Source organism: Felis catus, chromosome F1 (genome assembly GCF_018350175.1).
Source record: "Felis catus isolate Fca126 chromosome F1, F.catus_Fca126_mat1.0, whole genome shotgun sequence".
NCBI lineage: Eukaryota > Metazoa > Chordata > Mammalia > Carnivora > Felidae > Felis > Felis catus.
Window position 1 is genome coordinate 38,935,234 of NC_058384.1, and position 26,940 is coordinate 38,962,173.

At 41.3% G+C, this 26,940-nt stretch overlaps 1 protein-coding gene and 1 long non-coding RNA gene across 36 annotated transcripts in view; one reads left to right on the top strand and one right to left on the bottom strand.

Moving 5' to 3' along the window:
* The window catches only part of LOC123382714, a 102,831-nt gene continuing 75,891 nt past the window's right edge, over positions 1 to 26,940 (bottom strand). For 10 of the 35 annotated variants that reach the window (XM_045048503.1, XR_006591533.1, XR_006591536.1 and 7 more), the window contains 4 exons: positions 24,545 to 24,603; positions 3,059 to 3,282; positions 1,686 to 1,769; positions 1 to 1,410 (listed from right to left, as the gene is read on the bottom strand). In XM_045048503.1, the coding sequence (XP_044904438.1) occupies positions 3,130 to 3,282; positions 24,545 to 24,603 (212 nt within the window). In that variant the 3' untranslated portion in view covers positions 1 to 1,410; positions 1,686 to 1,769; positions 3,059 to 3,129. Of the gene's footprint in view, positions 1,411 to 1,627; positions 1,770 to 3,058; positions 3,283 to 12,892; positions 12,965 to 22,533; positions 22,957 to 24,544; positions 24,604 to 26,940 lie in introns of those variants that run through there. The other 25 variants (XM_045048501.1, XR_006591528.1, XR_006591530.1 and 22 more) reach the window with 9 other exon arrangements.
* LOC123382715 lies at positions 16,499 to 18,219 on the top strand. Its single transcript, XR_006591546.1, has 2 exons — positions 16,499 to 16,874; positions 17,870 to 18,219. It is a non-coding gene; the product is annotated as an uncharacterized LOC123382715 (long non-coding RNA).

Genomic DNA, 26,940 nt, shown 5'->3' on the forward strand with positions numbered 1-26,940 from the left:
TTTAGCTGAAACCAAAGGCACACTTCAATTTATTTAGCACAATTTCTTATGAATGTACTTGGAGAGAAGGTCAATAAAACAGGACTGGGAGAATTTCCCTTGTATCCATTATGCTTCCCTTTGCCCCACACAAGTCAAGCAATCTCAAGTATTAGGACAGAATGTTCAGCATTTCAATAATTAACTGAACATAACCTGGAAATGAAAAAGGGAGAAAAAATAAAACAACTCTCTCAAAAACAGAAATAGTGCACGTAGGCCCCTCACCACAGATTCCCAGCCAAACTGTGGTTAAGCTGCACACGTTTGACTGGAAAAAAAAAAGTGAGACCACATACTGAAACATTTTCTATTAATTACACTATTTAAAGTGCACACATATTTTATTTCTTTTTTCTATATTAAAACCTCACTTTTTTTGCTTCCTGATAAGGATGACTTGGTAATATGTAGCTTAAGTATCAAATTGCCTGTTGTTTTTGTCTTGTTCCATTCTTTTCTTCAAGATCATGTCTTTTTCATCAATTTGAAAATTATAGCAATAACTTCATAGCTGATAGATTATAGGTTCTTTACATTTTTTAAAATTTAGTTTAAGAAGAGAAGACCAAGATGTATCTAAATTATAAGGATAATCAAAATTTTTATTTCTTCAGCCTGGGAAAAACCCTACGGTGGTATAGTGGGAACAGTGAAGGCTGGGACCCATGTCCTTAGGGTTCCTTGGGTTAAAGTCTGTGACAGAACAAATCTCTTCTTAAAATTCTCCTAATGATAAACTCAACTTTTGGTCATTATTTAAAAGTCTCATGAGGGATACAAAAAAAAATGAATTTCTAAATCCAAGATGGAAATTAAGTGGGTATAATTTTATGAAGAATTTGGGATAGCTCTACAAAGAGAAGAACACATCAGGGAGTGTTAGAATGTTTTGTTCCTGTGACTATTTCATTATGTTAAACAATTCATGAAAACTGTAAGAAATGGCAGTGAGACTATTGATTTTTCTCACTCGATTTATCTTGAGTTGGCTTTGGCTGAGCATAAGGAGCTCCCATTCCGTGAGCTGGCCACTGACATGCAGAAAGTTTTACTGCTGCGCTTAAACAGGTTTAGCACAATGCACAGAGAGCCAGTCTCCAGATTGCTGAACGGTGGCAAAATACACCATTAAGTGAAAAATTGGATGGAGATGCTGGCTCATTGGGTTGGTGGTTACAGTCATAAGAAACTCTTCAGGATATTAATAGATTACAATGAGTGGTTTAAATCTCTATGATCGACCTCTTGATATAGTACACAGCAGAATACAAACCCTAAGTAATACCTCAGACAGCATGTGTTCTGGTGCTGACCCGCTCTCCAATCTTGGACCATTAATTTTGCTTCCCTAGAAGTCAGTTTCTCCATCTGTAAATGAGAACGTATCATGGAGTGATCTCAAGAGTTTTGTCAGCTCTAACATCCTGGGATTGAATAATAAATCTACTTGTATCATATTACAGGACCAACGTTAGCTGCGCAAAATGGGAAAATACGGCATGAAGTAATCTAACCACTCATATTTTCATGTGTGTAGAAAGAACAGATTTTAAATTCACAGAAATTAAATAGAAATGGCTAAATATTAAAAGATGTTCAGTGTCAATTTTAATTTTAAGATGCAAATAAAAACAATGGCATACCATTTTCATTTGTCAGATGAGCCAAGATGTAATGTCTCAATAACCATTGGTGACCAAGTGTCCGGGAAACTGGCATTCTCGGTGCTGTTGATATGAATGTAAATTGGTACAGCCTTCCCAGAGGTCACTTCGTCAGTATCCATCCAACGTTACGTGCATATACTCGTTGAGCAAACAATTTCACTTCTAAGAATTTAGCTTACAGATATACTCGCAAAAGTATACTAAACTATGTGCTCAGGAATGTTCATGACAAAGCCGAAATACAGCCATGAATGTAACATAAATGTCCATTAGCAGGAAAATGGTTAAATAAATCATAGTGCATCCATTTTATGGGCTATTATGAAGCTGCTAAAAAAATGTCTGTGCTGAAATGGAAAGATGCTAAGAATATTATTAAGTAAAAAAGTAAGTTGGGGGACAATATGCATAATATATCAATTCTTTAAAAATAAAGAAAAGAAGGGGTGCCTGGGTGGCTCAGTTTGTTAAGTGTCTGACGCTTCATTTTGGCTCAGGTCATGATGTCACGGTTCATGGGTTTGAGCTCTGCTTAGAGCTCTGCCCTGACAGTGCAGAGCCTGCTTGGGATTCTCTCTCTCCCTCTATTTCTGCCCCTCCCTCGCCTCCTAAGATAAATAAATAAACAACAAAATAAAGATAAAGAAAAGGAAAATTGGGTATTTGTATAATAGAGAAATTTTCTAGAATGCTATACAATTTTGATCACCTTAGGGACTAGTGATAGGTGGTTAGTGGGTGAGGGACAGGTATTTCCTTCCATTTTATAATATTATTATTAAAATTTTTTTTACCATGATAATTTACATTTATAATTAAAAAAAAAACCAAACCTGGTTGCCAGGGTGGCTCAGTCAGTTAAGCCACTGACTCTTGATTATCTGGCTCAGATCATGATCTCACGGTTTGTGAGATCAAGGCCCACATGAGGCTCTGTGCTGACAGCATAGAGGCTGCTTGTAATTCTCTCTCTCCCTCTCCCTCTGTCCCATCCCCACTTGTGTGCATGTATTCCTTTTTTCTCTCTCTCAAAACAAATAAACATTAAAAAAAAAAAAAACTACCTAAAATAAGAAACAGCCTTGAGAAACTATGGGGAAGGAATGTCACAGGACAGTATGTAGCCTGATGGCTGGGGAATGGTGCCCAGTGTCCCATCTGGACCTTGACTGCAGGTGTAGAGATTACAGGACTTTATGGACACAAGGACTCTGGTGCACAATTGTTTTTGCCTGCCCAGTATCCTTTCCCCCCTTCTTTCAGTAACAGGACTTAATTTGGCAGGGTGTAGAGGGGGTACCACCCTCCTCCACTCCTCAGTTCACAGGTTTCACGTTGGGGAACCGAACCTTCTTCTCCAGTTCCAAGTGTGGACATTGACCTTGCCCTGGCGAAAGCACACAGAACTGTCATGATTGCTTCAGTGGGCCAAGGATGGGCAATGACAGCAGCTCCCAGAACTTCTGCTAGATTTCCTGGAGAGGTGCCCCTTCCCTGTCTGAGTGCAGAGATACTGGAGCAAATGTCTATAACTGCTGTGGCCATTGCTGCCACCACCTGGGTAGAGATTTGCCTGAAAATGAAACAAAAACAGAGGAAATCAGAACTTACATGATGAGAGACAAGTTCCCGTGGGCATCGAGCACCTGGGCCAACCATTCAGAAGCCTTTTCAATTACTTTTCTGTTATCTTAGACTTTCCATGTGCTAAGAAATTCCATTCTTCCTTGCGCTGATTTGAGCTCTATCAACTTAGTCTTACTAAAATCTGTTATTCTAACACTTGATTTTTTTATATTTACTAGAATAGGGCAACCATTCTAAGGATGAAAGAAATCTTTTAAGTGATCAGTCCCATTTATTTTTTTCCTTTCGTTTCTCATGTTCTTCATTTTAAAAAATTGTTAAGAAATTCTTAAATGGCGTCAGCAGTAATTTTCAGAAACTTAAATAGGTAAAAATGGCTTGTCGTCCCAAGGTTTCTTTTTTTTCCCCCTTAGTTCTAAGAGCTGTTCAACATCTTTTTTTAATTATTTACTTATTTTTTAAAATGTTTTATTTATTCTTGAGAGAGAGACAGAGACAGAGCATGAGCAAGAGAGGGGCAAAGAGAGAGGGAGACACAGACCTCCAGGCTCTGAGCTGTCAGCACAGAGCCCGATGTGGGGTTCAAACTCATGAACCGCGAGATCATGACCTGAGCCGAAGTTAGATGCTTGACCAACTGAGCTACCCAGGTGCCCCTAACATCTTTTTTTTAGACATGTGGCAAATATGGTTCCAGGTGTACATTTTGGTGGTCACCACTCACGAACCCGTCTCTTACGAGAAAGGAGTCTGCTGTACAAGACGTGGAAATTCTGTAACTAGGTGCACATCACTCCCATCACATCTGAAACAGCATATTCAGTATATCCATCACTCAATGTGAATTTCTAACCCATTGGCAAACATAGCCATGCCGGAAACGCAGCTGGAGGAGGAAATATCAGACCAAACAGTCTAACTTTTGGTTAGACTTTTCTAACCATTCAAAGGCAGGTGCACAGTGTGGAAGATGTCCACGTTTGTCTCCTTACAGGTGTCAGATCACATGCCTGACTTTGTGGCCAGGAGCTCGGTGACATGCTGCCCACCACATTAGTTCATGGAGACCAGAATCAGCGTGGCTCGGGGCGCCCTGCGCTAGCTATTCCCTCTCTCACTCTGCACTTCCTCTGCCAGCCCCAATCGTCCAAGCACTCATAAGTCTTGGGAAATTTGGGGGCTCTGCCTGGGGCCCACCCTAAGGAGACCCCGCTCTCCTTTGCCCCCACCTACCGCAGACTCAGACCCATCAACAAGGCCTGAAACAGAAAGTGACAGTGACGACGAGGCATCTTGCAGGCAGTGTACATAGATCAAAGAGAATGGCAAAGAGGCATCTGTGAGTTCTGAACACTCCTCCCATCATTTCACCCGCAGAGTGACAGGCTGCTGTGACCCGTAGCAACTACGGCTTATAGCAACGCCCCTGACTGTGTCTGGCTGTCAAGACTTGCAGGGCTCCTGGGGACCACAGAAGCTGCAGGCATTGTGGTTCAGTGTTAGACTTTTTGGTCTGAATACATTCAAAGGCAGGTGCACAAGGAAGGAATTGGAAAACCCGAAAGAAAAATACCACTGGCTTACCTTACCTAGCTGTGCCTATTGCACCATGACACTTATGCAAGGCCAGACTTGGCCTTGTTGGCAACCCCGTGGACTCTGGTCGTATATTACCAATAATTGCTGGAAAAACTTTGCAACCAAAGGTAATGATGAAATGCTGTCTGTGGCGGATTTCAAGGAAGAACTGTTGGCAATTGTGTCTTGATTTCGTATTCAGGTTATTGAAAAAGTGCTACAATAGTTCAAAGGCATGCTTCCCTGGAGTCTCTACATACCTTCTCTTGAACCCACTGCTCTTTCCCTCACTGGCAGAGTGGCCCTTGCTCTCTGCTGTCGGTTTTTCCTTACATCACCTCTACCTGAGCAATCACCCACCTGAATACAGGGGATTTAGAATCAGGCTGGCCGAAATTCAATTGCATTATTTTCCTTAAAAGATAAAATATGTGCTGAGAATGATGGGCAGAGGTGGTGAGAACAAAGGAGAGCATATATGTTCTTATTATGTAAACAGTTCCTCATCGTCTCAAAGAAAAAAAAAATCTAGAACACCCTAAGCCATCCCCACCCTGGACTCCTTACTACTCACAAAATTGCCCACTGCAAGCAAACTCATCTTTGAACTTTCTCACCCAATAGTTGCCTTCACTATTGGTCAATCAATCAATAATCATACAGTCTTTGGTTTTAGTCATTGTTATTGAACACTACTTGTGTGCCAAGCTCTGTCCGAAGCTCTGGGGATACAGCCAGGAACACAAGAGACAAGGTCCAGACTTTCTCCACTGGGGGTCTCTAGGAGGGAGACAATAAACAGATAAGTAAACAATCAAACATTGGGGTTTGATAAGACATGAACAGCAGGGAAATGTGGTAAAGGGTGAGCAAGCGATCTGGGACAGCGTCTCTGAGAAGGTAGCATCTAAAGTGGCACCTGACAAGGAAGAAGAAGCAACCAGAAGCTAGTTAAGGTCATCAATTCATGCCAAACTCTAAGGTAGCACCAACCCCATTCAAGGAGAGAAATCAGTGCAGCCCCACAAGAGTCAGGGCTTTGGGGACCAGCGTCATGAGGTCAGATTTTATTCTAGGAGTAGTGGAAAGACTCTGAAGAGAGCTAAGGAAAATGGTGACATGATAGGATTGCGTTTTTAAATGATCGCTCTGGCTACTGTGTAAAGGACGGATCTATAGTGGGAGCAAGAGTAGAAGCCTGGAAGCTGGGAGGAAGCTGTTGAGAAGAACGAAGGGGCACGGTCAAGCTTTCGGTCACTGGCACCGCCCTCCCAGGGGCCATTCCTCCCTCAACCATGGATCAGACATTTGGCAGGACCTTGACAATAAAGATAGCTGCCAAATGCATATCTAGCAGTGCCCAAGCTTTCCAGATCTGCTTTCCAAATGCCTTCTCTTGAAAGTGTGTAGACTGGTGGGGGGTGGGAGGGAGGTGAGGAGGTGAGGATGGTGAAAGGGGAAGAAGGGAAGAGAGCTCATTCTCCAATTTACCTTTAGAAATAGAAAAAAAAAATAACTGCCTTAAACTGAGGGCACAAAATGAGAAAGAATCCACCCAACTCAGCCCTAGAGTTAAGCAGATATCCTGGCTCAACCACCCACCAGCTATGTGACCTCACTTTACTTCTCTAACCTCAGTTTCCTGATCTCTAAAATCAAGTTAATGATATCTTATAGCATTTCGGTGCGGATGAAATGAGATTATGCAACTAAAGCACACGGCTTGTTGCTAGGCAAAACATAGGCATGTTCCTCTTGCCCCACGTGAAAACTTGGCCCCAGGCACAGGTTTCTTATGTAGTCAGAGCAGATGTCTTTGTTGCCCTTCACTTGCAATTCAACCCCACCACTCTTGAGTGAGCCTTTGAAGCCTATCCAATCTTACAGAACTGCTTTTGTAGGTGAGACATCTCTGAGAAGTTCAATTGTGTTTTGGTCCAAAATCATTTGCCATTCTCCTGTCCCTAACACACAGGTCCCTGTGTGTTGATCTAACCAATTGGTAGTGTTTTGAGTAATACATCATGGGGCCAATGGCGCCTTAACGATGTATTACATTAATATATCATCAAAGCCGTGGCATTGTTATGATATATTACTTTAATACATCATTGGAGTGCCATGGCTTTAATGATGTATTACTCAAAACCATAGCAACAGCTAGAAAGATCAAGATAAGTTTTGTATTTTTTAAACTTATTCTCAGTAAATACGATTTTTTAAGTTTCCACAATAAAATAAGTGTTCAAAGGAAACACAAGGATGCAGGTTCTCCTGATAAACCTCGAGATGTTTCCTGGGTCACCCTTCTTCCCCTACTTACTATATGCCTTGCTTCTAAGTTAATTTTAAAACACCTTATCCAAATCTCATGAAAAATAATATCATTGCTGAACGTATGATTCTGTAAGTTTTCCAAGAAGCTCCAGTTTAATGTTACAATTGCACACTTGTAGGGTGGTTGTTTTTCCAATGGTCGTTCAAGCATTTTCTACCCAATTTTCGAAAGAATCCTAGACTGGATCTGGGCGGCCCTGGGCACTTTGTTGTCCTTCAGGAAACTTACAGGCAAGTCCCCTTTATTTAACACGATGTCTGATCTGCCCGCGTCTCTGCCTTCTCCTTCTCGGTGTGTGTGTGTGTGTGTGTGTGTGTGTGTGTGTATAAGGTGTAGAGCTACAACATGTCAGAGGGATTGAAATCTAAATCTCAAATCTTCCACCTGGCAGCCTCACCAGTCTTCACTGTTTTTAGTACAATGAGATTGGCAAAGAAACCACAGTCGTATAAGTATGCCAATTGCAACAATCACAACAATCCCAACAATGGCAACAAAATCTTTTAATCCAGAGCCCCATGGCAGATCTCAGTTATTAACAAGAGTTCCGCTCACTTGGGACTGGTCTGAAAAGTAAACACGAACTTAGTATGTGAACACACACACACACACACACACACACACACACACAGTGGGAGAACAAGACATTGGAACCAAAGAGCTGACCCCAAAGCAGACTTTCCTAAGTAGACCCTGATGTTCCAATAACCACAGCCCTTTGAATTCAACTTTTAAAATTCAGTTTGTAAGAAACTCCAGAATCAATGTCATTCAGGGAAGGGTAACACAGCTCTGGGCAGATGTGGCCACGTATTTCTGAAATTTCTCGAATATACTCCTATACTCTCAGTGTTTGGCATGTTGTGAAATCTAGAAGCATCCAGTCAAGCATCTGCCATGGTGCCCATTTCTGCACAGGAGTGGCTCTTGCCTTTTTCACAGCATAGGCTGAAATCTGTCATGCCGGACCCCTCTGAACACCTCTTAGGGCAGGAAGGCCTTTTCTCATTTCAAGTGCCTGACTTGGGAATTGAATTCTCTCTGCCTCTTTCTCTCTTCATCTAGGCTGAAGGACTGCGAGGGAGCCAGCTGCGTGAGAATAGATTAGGCAAGAAATGATGATTCAGCACCCGCCGCTTCCTGCCATGTGCTAAATGATCAGTTTAGTCTCAATCAGCAGATAGAGAAAGAAAAAGCCCGGAGGAGAGACAAGAAGATTCACACCGGAAAAGGGAAGAATGACCGAGATCCGCCACTCAGAAATGTGAGATTTGTGATAAGATTGTGCTGAACAAATATTAGAACAAATGTTTTTGTAGTTTGTTCTAGAGAAAGGATGCTTATAAACCACAATTAACCACAGAGCCACTGGAGGCCTCCGAGGTTAGAGTCTGATCCCCGGTTTTGCAAATCAGGCACATGAAGTGCTGAGTGGTGCCTGCACTTCCCAGGGCACTTTGGGAGAGTTTCATTATTACATTCTGTGGCACTCAGGTAGGGGTGGAAGTCTTCTTCTGCCCAGAATGGTCCCCCTTCATCTTGTGCATTTGGCTCAAGTCCTGCTGCTCCTTTAAAAGCTAAGTCCACGGCCCACCTCCTCCAGGAAGCCTTCCTGACTTCCCCCAGCCTGTGGTGATTTCTCCTGATACTGACTATCCTTTTGAGCTTTTGTCATTTGCTACTTTGTATTGTCGCTTGCCCTTTCGAAGATAGGAAATAACTTCAACTTCAGAAAGAGTGCCCTTTGAGGATGTGTGAATCTGCTCTGGGCAGGGCAGGGCTGGGGTGGGGGGGGAGGGGAGGGGGGGTTGGGAGTGGTGGGGAGGGTGTGAGAGCAGAGCTTTTGGGACAGAGGATCAGCCTTGCCACATGCTATGGGCTTCTCTTGCAAAGCACCTTCCACAAAGCAGCTCACTAATACAAAGTTCCAGAAAGGTGGAAAAGGTATTATGCGATCCTTTGTAAAGATTAAAGATATTTTCAATGCCATTATGAGTATTTGCCTGTTCCCTGACTTTAGGGACAATCTATGTCGGTTATTTGCAAAGAGGAAGGAAGCCCTGTTGCAAGTCCTTTAATCAGGGTACAAAATAAAACTTTAGTGTCTCCCCTCCTTTCACCATTATACAATAATCATTTTAAGTTGAATTGGCACAGTATTATTTTTACATATAGTCAGAGATATGAAGATATATATATAGAGAGAGAGATGCAGTTTCTCTGCCATAAAGAATAGTTTGAAACACACACACAAATAACAGCCGCAAAATACTTGGTAATTTTTGTCTGGATTCTTCAAAAAAATATAGAGAAATTGATGACCTTATCAGAATTCTTATTGAGAAACAGATATCAGTGTGCCTGGGTGGCTCAGTTGGTTAAGCGTCCGACTTCGCTCATGTCATAATCTCACAGTTCATGAGTTCGAGCCCCGCGTCGGGCTCTGTGCTGACAGCTTGGAGCCTGGAGCCTGCTTCGGATTGTGTCTCTCTCTCTCTCTCACTGACCTTCCCCCCGCTTGTGCTTTTTCTGTCTCTCTCTCTTTCTTTCTCTCTCTCTCTCACAATCCGTGAGCTTGAGCCTGCTGACAATTCAGAACCTGGAGCCTGCTTCAGATTCTGTGTCTCCCTCTCTGCCCTTCACCCACTCACACTCTGTCTCTCTTTCTCTCAAAAATAAATATTCAAAAAATTAAAAAAAAAGAAAGAGATATTATTATACAGCCTCCTGAGAAGTCTTGTCTTTTCATACATACACAAATTAATAACTGTCTCAGGTAAGCAAAAGTTGCTCATTAATAATTGTGTATGTATTAACACATACATACACAGCTTGCTCACACTCATCCAAAGAATTCTCTTCCTTAATTCTTCAAACTTTTCCCCAAACCTTCCAGAGAGCTCTTGAGAATCTACCACATTTTCGTGATGTAAGGAAAGGCACATTCGATTCAAAGCATTCATCTTTCAAATGCTTAAAACACGTCCTTATGAGATGTCACCTTGGAAAAGATTCTGCCTGCTACTCAACGACAATATTTCATAGATTACTAGAAGGTTATGGTCTACCAGTCTAGGAGGACCACACAATGAAGTGGTTTCCCTGAATCTAATTCTATTAAGCACACTGAACGCATGCCTTCTTGCTCTGGAGTTTTCAAATGCATTCAAATGCTTGACAAGAACAACACAGAAACTAAGCTTCCCGTCAGGGTCAGGATGTAGCATTTCTGCTTCACATACAAGGAACAGATTCCTTTCCTTTCTCACTTTCCAATGATCGTGTGTTGGACAGATACAAACAATGGAACTCTGTACTTCCGAAATCCCAGCTTCAGTGCGTATGCTAGAACAAAGTAATAGCCACGTGACAGTTTTCTGAGGCAAAACACTTCTCCCCAGGAAAAAAAAAAAGTGGTCAGGCATTATATGTTTCCCCCAGTAATGCTAGTCTCTTCTTGACCTTCCTTCCTGCTGCTGTTATATCCTTTGTTACCAAGATAACTTGTTTATAAAAGTGCTTGTATCAGTTACTGAAAACAAGTGACACATGCTTTACCTGGGGTGTCTGCGAAAGTAAATGCCAGGATCAAGCAAGAGACTAAAGCAGACCCTCCTTTCTGAATCTTGAGTTCTACTGTAAACGGAATTTGAACTTCTAAAAATTGTTTTTTGGATACAAGAGTGCCCGCAGAATAAAAGTCTTGCTCTGGGGGCGCCTGGGTGGCTCAGTCGGTTGAGCGTCCGACTTCGGCTCAGGTCGTGATCTCACAGTTTGTGGGTTCAAGCCCTGTGTTGGGTTCTGCGTTGACAGCTCAGAGCCTGGAGTCTGCTTTGGATTCTGTGTCTCCCCCTCTCTCTGCCCCTCCCCTGTTCTCTCTCTCTCTCTCTCTCTCTTTCTCTCTCTCAAAAATAAACATTAAATTTTTTTTTTATAAAGTTCTTCCCTGAAAACCACAAATACTTTGTTTCTTTCCTCTTTATGTTCTTTGACCTTTCATCTCATTATATTATCATGTTTCTGAAATTAAAAAATGTATTTGTGCATTCATGTATGGTAACTAGACTTTCGGCATTGATCATTTTGTGATATATACAAATGTCAAGCCATTGAAGCTAATACGTTATATGTCAGTTATACCTCAATTTTTAAAGATGTATCCATGCATTGCTTTATCGGGTACAATTGGCAGGTCTTGCAAAACTCACTCCCCGCCCTCGTTATTTGCTCTATCCAGACTGTACCGTGCAATCCCCAAACGAGCCCCGTTCTCCTGCGACTCCGAACCCTTACTTAGTGAATCCCTCCACCTACAACACCCTCTTTCCACCCTTTGGCCAGTCACTCCTTGTGCCCGGAGTCCCACACTAGGCTTCATTTACCCCATGAAGCTCCTCTGATGGCCTAGCCCTTTATTAGGATAGATGCTTTTCCTGTCTGTCTCCGCAGCCCACTGCACTTCTCCTGATCCCATCACCGATCACACTGCGTTGTAAATGTCTGCTTCCTTCTCAAGCCCCCTCCCAAGACCGAGGTTCCCAGGGGACAGGGACTCCATCTTCTTCATCATTAGACACCTAGTACTAACAGTGCTTGGCACACAGCAGACGTACTCACTACATCCTTGTGGAAGGAGTAAGTGAAAGTGACGTTAAGTGTCTAACAAGGAAGAGTGGTGAGGCTATAGTCCTGCACAGAAGACTAAATGTCGATTAAAACCTGCTTCCTCTCAGGGCACCTGGGTGGCTTAGTAGGTTAAGTGTCAGACGCTTGATTTCAGCTCAGGTCATGATCTCACAGTCTGTGGGATAGAGCCCCGTGTTGGGCTCTGTGATGACAGCGGGAAGCCTGCTTGGGATTCTCTCTCCCTCTTCTCTCTCTGGCTCTCCGTCTCTCACGCACTCTCTCTCTCCCTCAAAATAAAATAAGCATTAAAAAAAAAAATTGCTGGTGCACCTGGGTGGCTCAGTCGGTTGAGCATCTGGCTCTTGGTTTTGTCTAAGGTCATGATCTCACAGTTTCATGAGTCCAAGCCCCATGTCGGGCTCTGTGATGGCAGCTCAGAGCTGGCTTGGGATTCTTTCTGTCTCCCTCTCTCTCTGCCCCTCCCCTGCTCATACAGTGTCTGTCTCTCTCAAATAAATAAGTTAAAACAAACAAACAAACAAACAAACTTGCTTCCTCTTGTCCACCACATTCCAGTCCGCTGCCCTCTCCCCATTTCTTGAACAGGGTTGGCTCTTTCCTGCCTAAAATTCCCTCCCTAGATCATGTGGTTAGATGCTACTTGCCATTCATATCTCCGCCTGAAGGTTGTCTCTTCAGAGTGGCCTCCCCGAGTCATCCAGGCTAAATGAACTACCTAGCATTTAATATCATTTCACCTGTTACATTTCTCTGCATGGCTCATATTATTAGCCTGATATTTTATTTCTATATTTATTTCGCCACCCCACCAGGATCAGAATATAAGCCCAGGGAGAGCGGAGACCTTATCTGTCTTAACCTCAGAGCCTAAAACTTCATGACACATGGTAGATGCTTAAATGAATGAATCGGTGAATGAACAAATGTTTAAAAATCTGAAAGTTCTATCTTTTAGTCAAAAATCACCATGTACATATTCAGAAAATGCTTCAAAGTCAGCCAGAAAAAAACAGTAGGTTTATATACTACTTACTGGTGTTAACATCTTTCGCTTTGTATTCCTTACACACCTGAATCACCGTGGAGGACACGAGGCTGTGACATTCTGAAAGGAGGAAGTCAATTCTAAGTGATACTGAGCACAGGTGCAGGTGACAGTTCAGGGCAGCGCTCCTTATAGAAAGGATCTCATGCCTGTACCTGAGCACATAAACACTTGACAGTCTGCCCCAGTTGGCATTCAGAAATAAATTCCAACTTCTAAAGAGGACCAGTGTCTAGAATAGGCAAGAAGGTCTTGGAGACAAAGGGCTACAGACAAGAAGCTGAGTTCTTGGAAGACCCGAAGGGATTTTAGTCTTACCACCACGTCTAGAATCAACAAGCAAGTTCAGACACTGCCCCCACCCCCCAAGCATTTCCTGGATCTAATGAGGCAGAAACCCAACATCTGAATAAATATGCCTCCCGCTCAGGAGACTGGAGGAACCCTAGGACCATCTGCAGGTTCTAAGCCCCGGGAGCGGCACTCGGCAGACTCTTTGGTATAAAATCCCTGCTCTAAGGACAAGCTTTGATCAAAAGTACAAAACACATTTCCTTTAGAGCTTAACAGGCAGGCTGCCTCTATCCTTCCAAAAGCATACAACACCCTTGAGAGCTACCAGGTACTGGGAAAATCACCGTCGCTCTGAGCCCCCAAACTAATAATGGCACAATTAGCCGTCCCAGACTAAGATGAGTGATGCTGCACAGGCCAACCTAGGTTTGAAACCAGGTTCCTCCACTTATTAACTGTGTGACCTTGGGCAAGTTCCTTAACCTCTCTGAGCTACCGTTTTTCCACGTGTTATCTCAGAATTATTGGCAGGGCTAAATGAACTAAGGATAAAGCACTTGGCAATAAGTGAAGGTTCAAGAATTGTTGGCTATTGTCATTTTTACTGTCACTAATAAACAAAAGTGGTTGTTACAGAGATACAAATGTCACAGAATAGGGAATTGCGGCTCAGGATTTTTTGTTATGTGGATTCATTTACAAAAGAGCTATCAAAGAATAGTTCAAAGTCCAAGGCTCAGATTGCTACATGTTGGTTCTTTGCAATGCCCCCTTTTAAGAAATCTCTTTGAAATTTTGGGTGTATAAGCTAATATGGCATGGTATTAACAACATGTCATTGCTTCTCTAAAAGGAATTATACTGTATATCCGCAGGATGAAACTCACCACTCTTGGGCTATAATTAGTTCATGTCCATTAAATAGCGGTTGCACAACTTCCTAGTAATTTACTGGTATCCTAAATTATAAGGCTGCTTTTTGAAAATATTTTTCCCTACATCATTTTTCCCTCTTGGTCTCATTTAGGTTTGGGTCTCTTAACCCAGAATAGGAACTAGCTGCTTTGTGCATATCAGAGAAAAGATTCTAAAGCCATCCATTTAACTATATCCTAAATTTCATCAACAAGGGAAAGAGAAAATTCATCCGGCAATTGAGATATTAATAAGGCAAATGAAGTCACATGGAATTAACTGTAACGTTAAAGTCTATTGTTTCTGTACCTCTTCAGAAACACAGTTGTAAAGAACATCATTAGTTTGTGTGTGATATTCCATGATGTTCAATTGATTATAAACAGATTGATTACATGGAGTGTGCACTGTTGAGCAAGAAAATTTAAATCAATGACAGATACTCTCCAAAGGTCTTTAAAGAGATCATCACTTAATAATAATAATAATAATAATAAAGCAGTGTTAGACTTGGTATCATTTCCAATGCTACTGAAAGAAAATAGACCTTGAAAATCTTAAATTAAAATATACTATGAAAGTGAAAAGCAGAGTCTTTTTTTAAGAAAAAGATAGTGTCTCACATAAAAATGAAATAAATTTGCATTCATTTAGAAAATTTAAAGTAAATCAATAACACATAAATTACGGGAAACTGAGCAGCTGGTTTCAAAAAAAGATAATCCACACTCTCCTTTATTTTGGTATTAAACAACCTAACCCAAAACACTACCTGGAAATGGAGTCCTATGCAAAGCGTACTGATTGTCCTATCTTACCTGCATTCCTACAAATGTACCTGATCAACTTAAATGACATTTAAATAACTGACTGGTAACAGAATATACTCACTCCTCAGTGACAGTAAAGAGGGACCTCATTCTCATTATTCTCCCATTACCCCTGCTGCACGATACAAGTTTCATTCCTATTTTCTTATCCAATTACATCTTGCTCAGTTCCTCACTAAAATTTATAGCAAACTTTGCAAAGCTTTTGACCTGTATCATCTTATTAAACTTTTATGAAAAATCAATGGAGCTCCATCATATCATGGGGCTGTTCCTCACACAGCTGTCAGTGGTGAGTGGAGAAGTCTCTTTATCCCCAAATCTGATGAGAGAGATTTGAGCTACAAGAAGTTCTCATTTTATAAGCTAAGGTGCAATAAATAGGAGATTCTTATATTTTTCCAAAATATGGCATTTTAAGAATTGCAACCATTTGAAAAGAAGCCTGGAAGGAACACAAAAGAGTGAGTTTTTAATCATTTATCTTTTTTTGTTGTTGTTCTCATTGACTTTGCCCCAGAATGATGCATCAGTCCCTGGACCACAGAGAGCCCGGGAGGCAACAGGACTAAGCAACTGAACAGCCTGAGACATAAGAGACAAGAAGAGATAGAAGCTATCCAGGTGCAGTGACATGCCCTGCTTAGGAGTTCAGGTACTCATGTCCCTAACGTCCTCAGCCACCACCTCCTACACGGGGCATGATGACCATGTTATCATGATACACGGTTTTGAAGAAATGCCAGTTTGTCTTTCCTCACGTTGCCAACCAGCAATGCAATCTGTCCTCTGCTTACTCTGCAAACGGCACCACATTAGATTCCAGATTTTTTTTTTTTTTGGTAAAGTTTATTTATTTATTTTGTGAGAGACAGAGACAGCATGAGTGTGGGAGGGGCAGAGAGAGAGAGGGAGAGAGAGAACCCAAAGCACTTGCAGTGCAAAGCTCAATGCAGGGCTCGACCTCACGAACTGTGAGATCGTGACCTGACCCGAAATCCAGAGTTGGACGCTTAACCCACGGAGCCACCCAGACGCCCTGGTTCCAGAAAGGTTTAAATGAAAAACTCAAGTCCAGTTCAGGAACTGAGTCAGAACTGGTGGCAAAGATCTCCTCATCCCACTCTGACTCACTGTATAGAAATCACCATGCACAGTGCTTTTTTCCTGCCCTCTCCCCTGAGCCCTGGGCCTGTATATCCAGTCACCTACAAGACACCACCATCTGGCTGCCCTATGGGTCCTCAAACTCAGTTTGCCCAAACTTGACCTTACCATCCTCTTGCTCTACAGCTATCTCGGTGATGTGTACCACTAGTGACCCAGTCACTCAGTCCAAAGACCCGAGATTCAGCCTAGAATCCTCTTACCTCTTAAATTCATCACTCCTCCCCCTATCTGCACCCCTCAACTCCCAGCTCATCTTTACAGCCAACACAGGAGCCCACAAAATCTCTCTTCTGGACCATCACAAATAGCTTCCTAACTGTTCTCTCAGCCTTCCATCTTGGCCATAGGAATTCATGATAAACTCTGACATCATAATGATCTACTCCCACTCCCCTTAAAAAAACTCTGACCACATGGTCCTCTCCACTAAAGTCTTTCTGGGTCACCATGAGTCACCTTCAGAATAAGGCCCAGCTACTCTATATGACAGGACTCTAACCTTCTCTTCAGTCTTGGCCTTATTCAGCTGCCATTTTTTGAGCACTCTGTATATGCAAGGCCACGGGTTTTGTTTATTTTCCAAATAAATGCTGGTCAAACATATGGATTCACAGACCTCTTACAAAAATGTCTCCCTCAAGAATTCTGGTATCTGGTGACTTGAGTTTGGTTTCTCTCTCCCCTTTGATTTTAAGAGTGGCCACAACCTTTCTGAGGAGGAAACAGCTGCACTGAAAAGAATGCCTGAAGTCCACCAACAGGTAGTCATCAAACTAAATGATCTAAAGTTGGCTGAAGGCAAAATCTCTGAAGAATTCAGAGTTAATAAGATGCAAGAGATACTAAGTAATGGGCCCGTTCCTACCTCAGGAGTGGTGCTTAGGAACATGTATTAATGGCATACAGACTTAGGTTCAAGTCCCCCTCTGCCACTTACTGAGTATGAAGCCTTGCTACATACTTAATCTCAGTGAGCTTAGCCTCCTTACCTGTAAATGGTGATACTCATCAGAGTACGTGACTCCCAGAGGTCACTGGAAAGACTACATGAGAACTTGACATGGAATCCAGCATAGAGTAAGAGCTCAGTAAATGCTAATTTCACTTTTTTTTTTTTTTTGGTAAATGCTAATTATTATCAGCACATGACCTAAAAAGACTTCCTGCTAGTTATCATGATTCTCTGTACACAGTGATATTCCTTTTTTCTCAATGATCTACTTCCTAGATTAATTTTCTCCACCTACTCTGTCACATGTAAGACAATTCTGCTCAGTTTAACCAGAGCCAAACGGAAGTTAAGATGCATTTCAAAATAATCCAAGATTTTCTTTCTCTAAACACTCCTGAAGTCTAGCTATTCCCCAGGATTTTGTCCTAGCCCTTCTTAGTCTCTTTGAGGAAGCTCATCTATTTCTATAGTATAGTGAGCCTTGTTGACTGTCAAGTTTGTTCTTTTTTTTTTTTATAATGTTTATTTTTGAGAGAGACAGAGAGACAGAGCAACGGAGAGACAGAGCATGAGCGGGATAAGGGCAGAGAGAGAGGGAGACACAGAATCCAAAGCAGGCTCCAGGCTCTGAGCTGTCAGCACAGAGTCCGACGCGGGGCTCAAACTCACAGACTGTGAGATCGTGACCTAAGCTGAAGTTGAACGCTTAATTGACTGAGCCACCCAGGCGCCCCTGTCATGTTCGTTTTCTAACAGAATGCCAGTTCTCATTCAAGTACCCATCCCTCCCTCCTGTGCTTCTAGAGCGACAGCTCCACCCCAAGCTCCATGCGTGGGCCCAAACTCTTCAAGTGAATGGACTGCAGAGTTCTGGGGAAGGCTTCTGTGCCTTCTCCTTTTAAGAGAGACACTTCCAGTATGTTCTGTCTTTTTTTTTGGACATCGTTGGATGTGCCCATGAATGAGGCCTGGAGCTGATGGAGCCATGGGCCATGAGTCAGGGGAGAAGACTATGAGGAAGCAGGCAGAGTTTGGAGTATGCCAGAGAAATAAGACTGGAGCCTGTCACCATATGAGCCTGATCACCACCCTTCCTCTGGGCTTTTCCATTTTTCCAAGTTAATAAATCTCCTTTGATTTTTGAGTCACTTTGAGTTGGATTTCTGAGTTACTTGTAGCCCAAAGTATTTCAATTGATGCATGTGGCTTCAATTACTACCTATAAGCTGATAAGCTCAAACTGATATCTTTAACAAGAAACTTCTTCCTAAGTTTAGACCCATATTTCTGGATACTTCATGCTATACCACCAACATTTCAAAGATAAATTGAACTCACAATCTTCTCGCAAACACCGGCTCCTCCTCCTATATTCTCTATCTCAGTTGACTAACACCACTGTCAATCCAAACAACCTATCCAGAATCCTGAGGCCATCCTTGTCCCCACCCTTCTCTTCCAGTAGATTTTTGCTCTATTCCTACTTTGGCCAGTGGGTCATCATATCCTGTTGCTTGTACCTTCCAGATCTGCATAATGTATACCTCTTCCCTCCCTGTTGTCACTGTCTTAATTCATACTTTTGTCCTTTATTCCCAGGACTAACACCAAAGAGTGGTTAATTTCCCTGCCCTAGATTGTTACCATCCAATCCAGAGTTATCACAATAACAAATACTGAGCATTTATTGAGCATGTGTGCTAGGAACTATTAAAGCACTTTACACGTATTAATTCATTTAATCCTTATGACAACCTTTTGAGTCAGAGTTACTCCCAGACAGGAAAACTGAGGCATTCAAAGGGATGAGGAAAGGATTAAAACCCACATAGTGTAGTCCTTAACTGTCAAACTGCCCCTTTCTAATCATGTCACATGATCACCTAAAACCCTTTAGAAACTATGCATTTTGCCTCAACAGCCTTCGAAGTCCAACCCCTGCCATGCTGACTGAACCCGTTTCTCCCTCCTCTCCCATATGCACTGTGGTTAGTTCCTTAAATTGTCCTCTTACCTTTATAGCATTTTATAAGCTGTTGCCTCCACAGCTTTCATTCCATGTTGTGCACATTCAGATGACTAACTCCTATTCATACCCTACGACTCAGCCAAGTTTCACTTTCTCCCTGACTTTTCCAGATATTAAAAACCAGCCCTTCCTTGCTCATCTTGCTTTTCACACTATAATGTGAATGTTTGTTGCCTCCCCTATTAAACACTAAGTTTCCTACAGTGTGACTTACTCCACCACATCCCTAGTGAATAGCACTTAGTAGGTCTAATGAACATTTGTAGACTGAATGAATTTATTATATTTGTAGCTGTTCAAGGACAAAGAGTGCCCAATGTTATCAGCAAGAATAGGAGAATTGACCATCCTTAAGAATTGACCTCTGAATACTAAAATTATGTTACGGCTTCTAATGCATTAGTAACTTACTAAAAGTCTGTTGAAACTGTGAGTACTGAACCAACTAAGTCTTATAACAATCTTCATCACAAGCATTTGAAAAAAGAGAATGTATGATAAAAGAAATAGTAGACTCCTGGCTCCATGCAAAAGTTATTAGAAGTCAAGATTTTCTCAAGAAAAGAGTCAACAAACATCTTGGCAGTGAATCAGGAAAGTCAAATTTAGTTAAAATGATATTATCATAGAAAAGAATTGATCCAGTAGGCTAGTCTTCTAAAACTATTCAGCTCATCTTGATGTACCCACTGAAGGGAATATAATTTTTCTCTGACTTTAACCTTGATTACCATGGGGAAAAGTCTTAAATGGGATGTTCTTCCAGTGATAGATCAAACATGTGTGCTGATGCGTCACACAACATGAACATGATTCTCCAAGGATTTAAGTGTTTAGTCATTCTATGGCCAACAGAATATCATGCCCTATTTTTATGAAGCTATGTTTATAAATACGGCTGATTGTGAAGTACTTGCTTAGAGACTGAATTTTTACTGCCTTTTAATCAATTAGCCATATAACACAGAACTAAAACAATTCATGAAAATTTTTGTTAAGACAAAAAAAGAGGAGCAGAGGTAGGCAGTATTGTTCATTATTCTAAATATAAAAAGTTCCAAGCTGCAGATAGTGAGGAAACCTTGGTACAATGAGGACACGTGAAAAAAGACGATGTATTTGTAAAGATAAGATGAAAGAAATTTGAGAAAGTAACCAAATCATACAATGTCAGAACTAGAAGACCCCTTCCAGATCTTAAGATTTTGATTACTATGTTCCCAAGGCCCAGTAAAATCAACGATAAAGTACGATAATATTACAACTAAAAGCTTCCCAATCCTATAGAATCTTGTATTTAGATTTGGATGTTTTCATCCAAATCAGATAAGTAAGTGTTGTATTTTTAATTCTTTACAAAGTCACGAAGTCTTTGGTATTTTTTTTTTTTTTGAAATTACATCTGGATATACTCCCTTGACTTTTTATTACATGTTTACTGTTATCACATCATATATCAGGTATGTTATAGGGAAACCTAGTGTCAGATTAATCCAATCTTCCCAACTTTAATCTTGTGCTCTTTTATAAATCAGAGTGCAATGTGTTGAAAGATTTCTCCATCCATTACTATAACGCAAAATTATTCCTCTTAGTGTAATAATTAAGGCAGAAGCTACAAATAAATATTGCAAATGTTACAAAATCAAAATAAGCAACAATAAGCGATAATAAGTGACAATCTTCAACCAGAATGTTCATTTTTGTCAGCTTTCCAGTGAGAGCTATCACTTTTATTCCCCAAATACTTGAGTGACATTTGATGTTCAGGATACCTATGGCTTGCTGATAGGCATAAATGAACAGGGGAAAACTGGAAACTCGATGGCATTTAAGGTTTTTGTTTAATAGCAAGGACTTTTTCAAAAGTCAATAAAATTTAAAACAATACAACATTCATAAAAATGGTTTTATGACATTCAAAAATGTTGGAAAGGATAGTACATTTTAGTAGGAATAAGAAGAAAATGAAAATAAGATGTCCTTTTTGTTGCGACAGAATTAGGAAATAAGGTCACCAGATTTATGGAGGAAAAAAATAGACTTCTTAGTACGTAAGTCTAAACTTTGTATCTAAATTTGAATTTTTTAAAAAAAGTATACCACACTATCTAATAAATACAAGCGAATACAATATAGATCTGGCTTTGGAGAAACCATGTTTTAATTGATATGATTATAGGGGCGCTGGGAAGTTTCTGGGTGCCTCCAGAAAGATCTCTCTCACCAAGTTACCTGAAACCTAAACTTCCAGAGTCTTATTCTTTAGCTTAGAATTTTATCTTATTTTAAAATACAAATAGCCTTAGGAAAGGACGATTAAGCAAACTGTTGTTTATACCAGAGTGTGAACTAGTTTATCCAAACACTAGAAGTGCTGATAAGAGGGGGTTGGGGGGATGGTAAAGAATCTGGCTATGTAGGAGGTAGAAGGAAGCAAAAACAAGGAGGATGATATGAGCTAAGCTTCAGCTAATTCAGTATTTGGCTGCAGCTAAAGAGATCTCCAAATTTTTACCAATTTAGTAAAGATGAAGTGCTAGAACTTCTTCAAATAACTAGGCAGGTTCTAGGTGTTGTTAACCTCAGGCTTTATACCCAAAGGCCTGGAAGGTAATAAACTTGGCATCCCTCTTCTCTGTTCCATAGACTCCCTGACCAGGTTTGTTTTGCAAAGGTCACTTAATTAGTACTCTGGTAACAGTTATAAGTTAACATTACCTTCTCCTGGATAATGATAGCATTTGGCATGTGCTAAGTAAAACAGGAATTAACAGAATTCCAATGGCTTACTTAAATGATAAATAATGAGCCATTTTAAGGAAAAGATCTCCTGGGGTGTGCGGAAAAACCTGCCGCTGGAGGCGAGCTCCCGGATGTGGAACTCTGCACAGGCATAAACAGGAAACGAAGCCACTTGCCTTTGCGCGGACAGGCAGGCCTGGAATGGCCTGTTGAACGTGGGCATAGCGCTTGACCCTTGGCGAAGCTGAAGCGCCTGTTTTGTTATTTCATTTTCACGTCTGTAGGATCCATATTTTTCAAAATCCAATCCGGTCCCTCCCAGACGTCTACGAGAAATATCATTACATACCCAGAGCCAAGAAAATTATCTTCATAATCCAAATTATAGAGGCCCAGATGACGTTTTTCATTGTCTTCATGCTGCCTTCTTGACATAGCATTTAACGAAACTGTTATCCCTGAGAAGTTTCAAACTCTTCAAGCTCTCTAGGGAGGGCCTTCATGTGTCTTGTGTATTTGCGTCATCGTGTATGTGAAATATACTGCTCCACGTTAACTTTTTTAAAAAGTTTTTTTTTATGTTTATTTATTTTTGACAGAGAGAGAGAGAGAGAGAGAGAGAGAGCATGAGTGGGGGAGGGGCAGAGAGAGAGACGGAGACACAGAATCCGAAGCAAGCTCCAGGCTCTGAGCTGTCAGCACAGAGCCCGACAGGGGGCTCGAACTCACAGACTGCAAGATCGTGACCTGAACCGATGTCCGACGCTCAACTGACTGAGCCACCCAGGCGCCCCACATTAACTTTTTTATGGGCAGTATTTTGTTTCCACTTAGACATGGGAACGAAAACTTTGAGTTTCACGGGGTAGTGTAAAGGAGGTCTACAACCCTGTAAAAATATAAGAGATCAAAACCTGTTCCTTATCAAATTTATTGAAATGATCCAATTTACCAGGACAATTGTGAAGATGAAAGTGTTGCCGTACAACAGGGATCTTTCTCGTGTTTATAATGGCCCCATATCAACCCTTCTTTGAGGATGTTACAGGCCATCAGTAAAATTCTGTTCTGTGTCATGGCATATGACATCGTTGGAGACCCATCTTGCTCTTCATTTCTGAAGGAAATAGGCCAAGTCATATTTTCTTAAACACTTGAGTTTAATCATTTATGAGCTCACCCATCTTTGAAAATACATCAGAACACTTGACGCATGGTAATTTAGAGATGACACAACAAATGATGTTTGATTATTTTCTAAATGTATAAAGTTGAACCCAAACGTGATATAAAATTGTGGTAAAAATGATCTACTTCTATAAAACTAATGATGTAAATTAATCATGGAGCTTCCCCTCGTGAAGGTCTTTTCTGTTGTTGCTATACTTTGAGTTTTAAGGCAAATTAATAAACAGTGTTTTTTTTTAGCATTTGCTCATTTTTTTAGGCATGCTATGACAGAAATTGGTAGTGATTACCAAACCTAAATGCGGGGACACTTTTTCTAGATTCTTCTTTCACAAGAAATAAACTGGACGTGCTTCACATTAGTACTGTTATTAACGGCAACACAACAAATCGTTAACAATGTGCGCAGTGTGTCTGGAATTTGTAAAGGGGATGCCATAAAGAGGTCACAGGAAGAAGACAGAAAAACGTAGGTTTATCACTCATGTATATTAATCCCCAATAAGACAGGACCTGATATCACAGCATCCCAGAGGAAGAAAACAAAACCATTCACTGCGTAAACATCCCCACTGAGGAGCCAACAAGGCTCAGAGGCCCTGTCTGCAGAGGCAGATAGCAGGCACCCATCCGTCCACCCATGACACACACCCACCAGAGAAGAGGGTCTGCTTTGTGTTTGTTGGGTCTGGGGCCGAGGCTGCAACAGATCAATAAAACAGAAGTGGGGGCAAGTCACTGAAAATGTCTGAAATTGCATGACTAATTTGACAATATTCAATTTCCTATCATACTCTCCGGCTTCACTTTCCACTAGATGCAGACAGCACAAGCAACAGGCGTTTATAAAAGGCTGGTCTTCGCTGAGGACAGAGCCGAGCACCTCTGCAGTGACACAATATAAACTTCACTACATGAAATCCTGGAAGTTGATGTAAACAGCTTTTAATAGCGGTGAACATTTGTTCGCTTTGTTTAGACCATCTGGATGTTCCATTGTGTTCGGTTCAACACTGACTGCCGCCGGGTGACAGTTGATATATGTTAAGTACAAGCAAAGTGCCTCGGCCCACTCTGGGGACCTGAAAGAGAACTTTTGAGTGTTTTGTGGAATATTCTGTCAGATCGCAGCCGGGTCGCCTGCATCCTTAATGGCTCCATGCCAAAGTCCTCCGGCTTTTTTTATCAAAGGAGAGTTTTGCTTTTACTGTTTGAAAGGTTAGGAAAACTATGCCAAAGTTCTTCCAGGCAGCTTGGAGACCACAGGCTGACAGGAATGATTTTCAATATGGAGGAGAGAATAAAGAGCACTGCGATCCTAAGAGAATGCAGGCTTTGCTTGTTTAATATGCAATATGTCTGACAAACAAGCCATTAAAACACCACCAAAGAAAAGCTCCCCCAATAAACACAGAGCGGCTGGTGTTCTGAAAAGGGGAGATTACCGCTTAAAAGCATATTCTCCTCCACCTGCACAAACCACTGTGTGATATGCAACTGTGCGGTCCGTGTGTTACCTTCTCAGACGAAGCGGCCTCCTCCCGCCCATCCTGATGTTGCAGGAAGGTGAAATAGTCTGGAGTGAGAAACACCACTATGAAAAGAGAGAGCTAAACAAGTCAACATGACTACGTATAAAATTTACACAAGCACAGTTGGTGCCCTGCAGAGCAAAGAAAGGGCTTAGAAATCTGCCGTGGCTCACTTACCAGCCAGTTTGGCTTTATTGGAACATCTGTGAGATGCTAAATTTGCACTTCTGGAGCCCAGAGCTCCCACGGCTGTCACCGCCGCCTGGGTGAAACCAGAGGGTGCCGGGGCAATGGAGCTGGGGGTGCTAGTGATAAAAATTCTGCTTCGTCTTTGTTGTTGTTTTTACTGCGTCCGTTTGAAACTGGTTTAATGAGTGGAATTGCACTTCACTGCAGATGACATAGAAACTAGATAATGGATCTGTAATGACTTGATCTCTGATTGTTCGTGTTGGAAACGTAACGATGCCCTCTCATGTTGGAGTACTGCCAAATCTCGAGGAACAGTAGAAATGAGGGGCAGAAACTTTATGCATAAGTGAAATGTATATGATTTATATAACCCTGGACACACGATCTAGGTAACATGTGGTTCTAGCAAGTGCCACAGAGGTTGCACTTTCCTTCTTTATCTTGGGTGGTGTGATATAGGTAGGGAAAAGCCTGCAGGAAAAGAAGAGGTGCTGGGCGCGAGATAGACTAATCTGTAAAATGGGGATACAATACATCATTATAGGACAATTAAAGGACAAAATGCATGCAAAGTCACTTACCACAATGTAATGTGTTTCAACACATGGTGGTTGGAAAATTATCATTAAAGTACCTATTCTGGGGCACCTGGGTGGCTCAGTCGGTTAAGCGTCTGACTTCGGCTCAGGTCTTGATCTTGGGTTCCTGAGTTTGAGCCCCAAGTCAGGCTCTTTGCTGAAGAGCTGGTACCAACTCACAGGAGCCTGCTTCGGATTCTGTCTCTCTCTCTCTCTCTCTCTCTCTGCCCCTCCCCCACTTATACTCTGTCTGTCTCTCAAAAATAAATAAACCCTGGAAAAATTTTAAAAATATCTATTCTGAAAAGTTGATTACGTGAGGTTGTTATATTTGCAAATAAGAACCCACAACAGTGTTGTTAAAAATACATTAATAAATGGCTAAATATGTTCTTTTTTGGACAGACATCACTATGTTCTATTGAACAATTTATACTAAACATTCTAAGTTCCACTTATGGATTAATTATGCACCAAGAGCAAGATAAACCTTCCAATAGCTTCTAAAAATTGCCTCTACCTCCTAATTCTTTTCATGATTACCAGTTAAACAAAGGAACCCTATTCCATAGTTCAAAAGAAAAGATCCCAGAGAAATGTCTTACTTCCATTAAATGAAGTGTATACTTGCATAATTGTGTATAGTGAAAGTAACTCTGAGAAAAAATCTTCAAGTAGTCACTGAATGCAGGAAAGACTTAAAGGTTCCCATATACATAATTCCACAACACAACAACCTCAGCTTTCAGCAAACATCGAACATGATTACCACAGCAAATGACACTGTTTCTACTGAAACAATATCCAACAGCAGCAACGAAAACCGACCAAATAGGCAGAATTTTCTGAAACAAGGAGGCCCCTTTTCATCAGAACTTAACTGATTTTCAAAGAATGGTGAGTCAGATATTGACTAAATAATTATTATTTGTTATTATTATTTTTTAATCCATGGTTTTTATTTCCCATTGTGTCTTATGTTACAGGTTTATAGATTTCAAAGTGCTTTCGTGCTCATTATCTCAGTAAAAATGATCTTTCTTTATATCCTTCTGAAATAAAATGCAACTTTAAGCATATTTAAAGAATGACTACAGGGGCTCCTGGGTGGCTTAGTTAGTTGAGCACCAGACCCTTGGTTTCAGCTCACGTCATGATTCCAGGGTGATGGGATTGAGCTCCGTGTCAGGCTCTGTGCCGAGCATGTAGCCTGCTTAAAAATTAAAAGTCTCTCTCTCCCTCTCTCTGCCCCTTCCCCACTTGTGTGCACTCCCTCTCTCTAAAATAAAATAAATTAAAAACATTTTTTTCAAAAGAATAACTACAGATGAATTATCAGAATCTTATTTGATTTTCCATTCACTTCTATCTCTCAAATTAAATCACATTCAAAACAATATATGTTATACAAAGAGACTGAGCCAGTGATTTCTGTGGCAAATTGTATCATCCAAAGATGACCGACCGTATCTCTCATTCCACAAGCCCTTTTGACACTCGGACCCTGATGCTCCCTTCAAGGGAACCAAAGCAAACTGCTGGAACCTAAGCAGACCTTCATGACTGGTCATGACCAAGAGCACGGCAGAAGTGATGCTATGTGATTTCTAA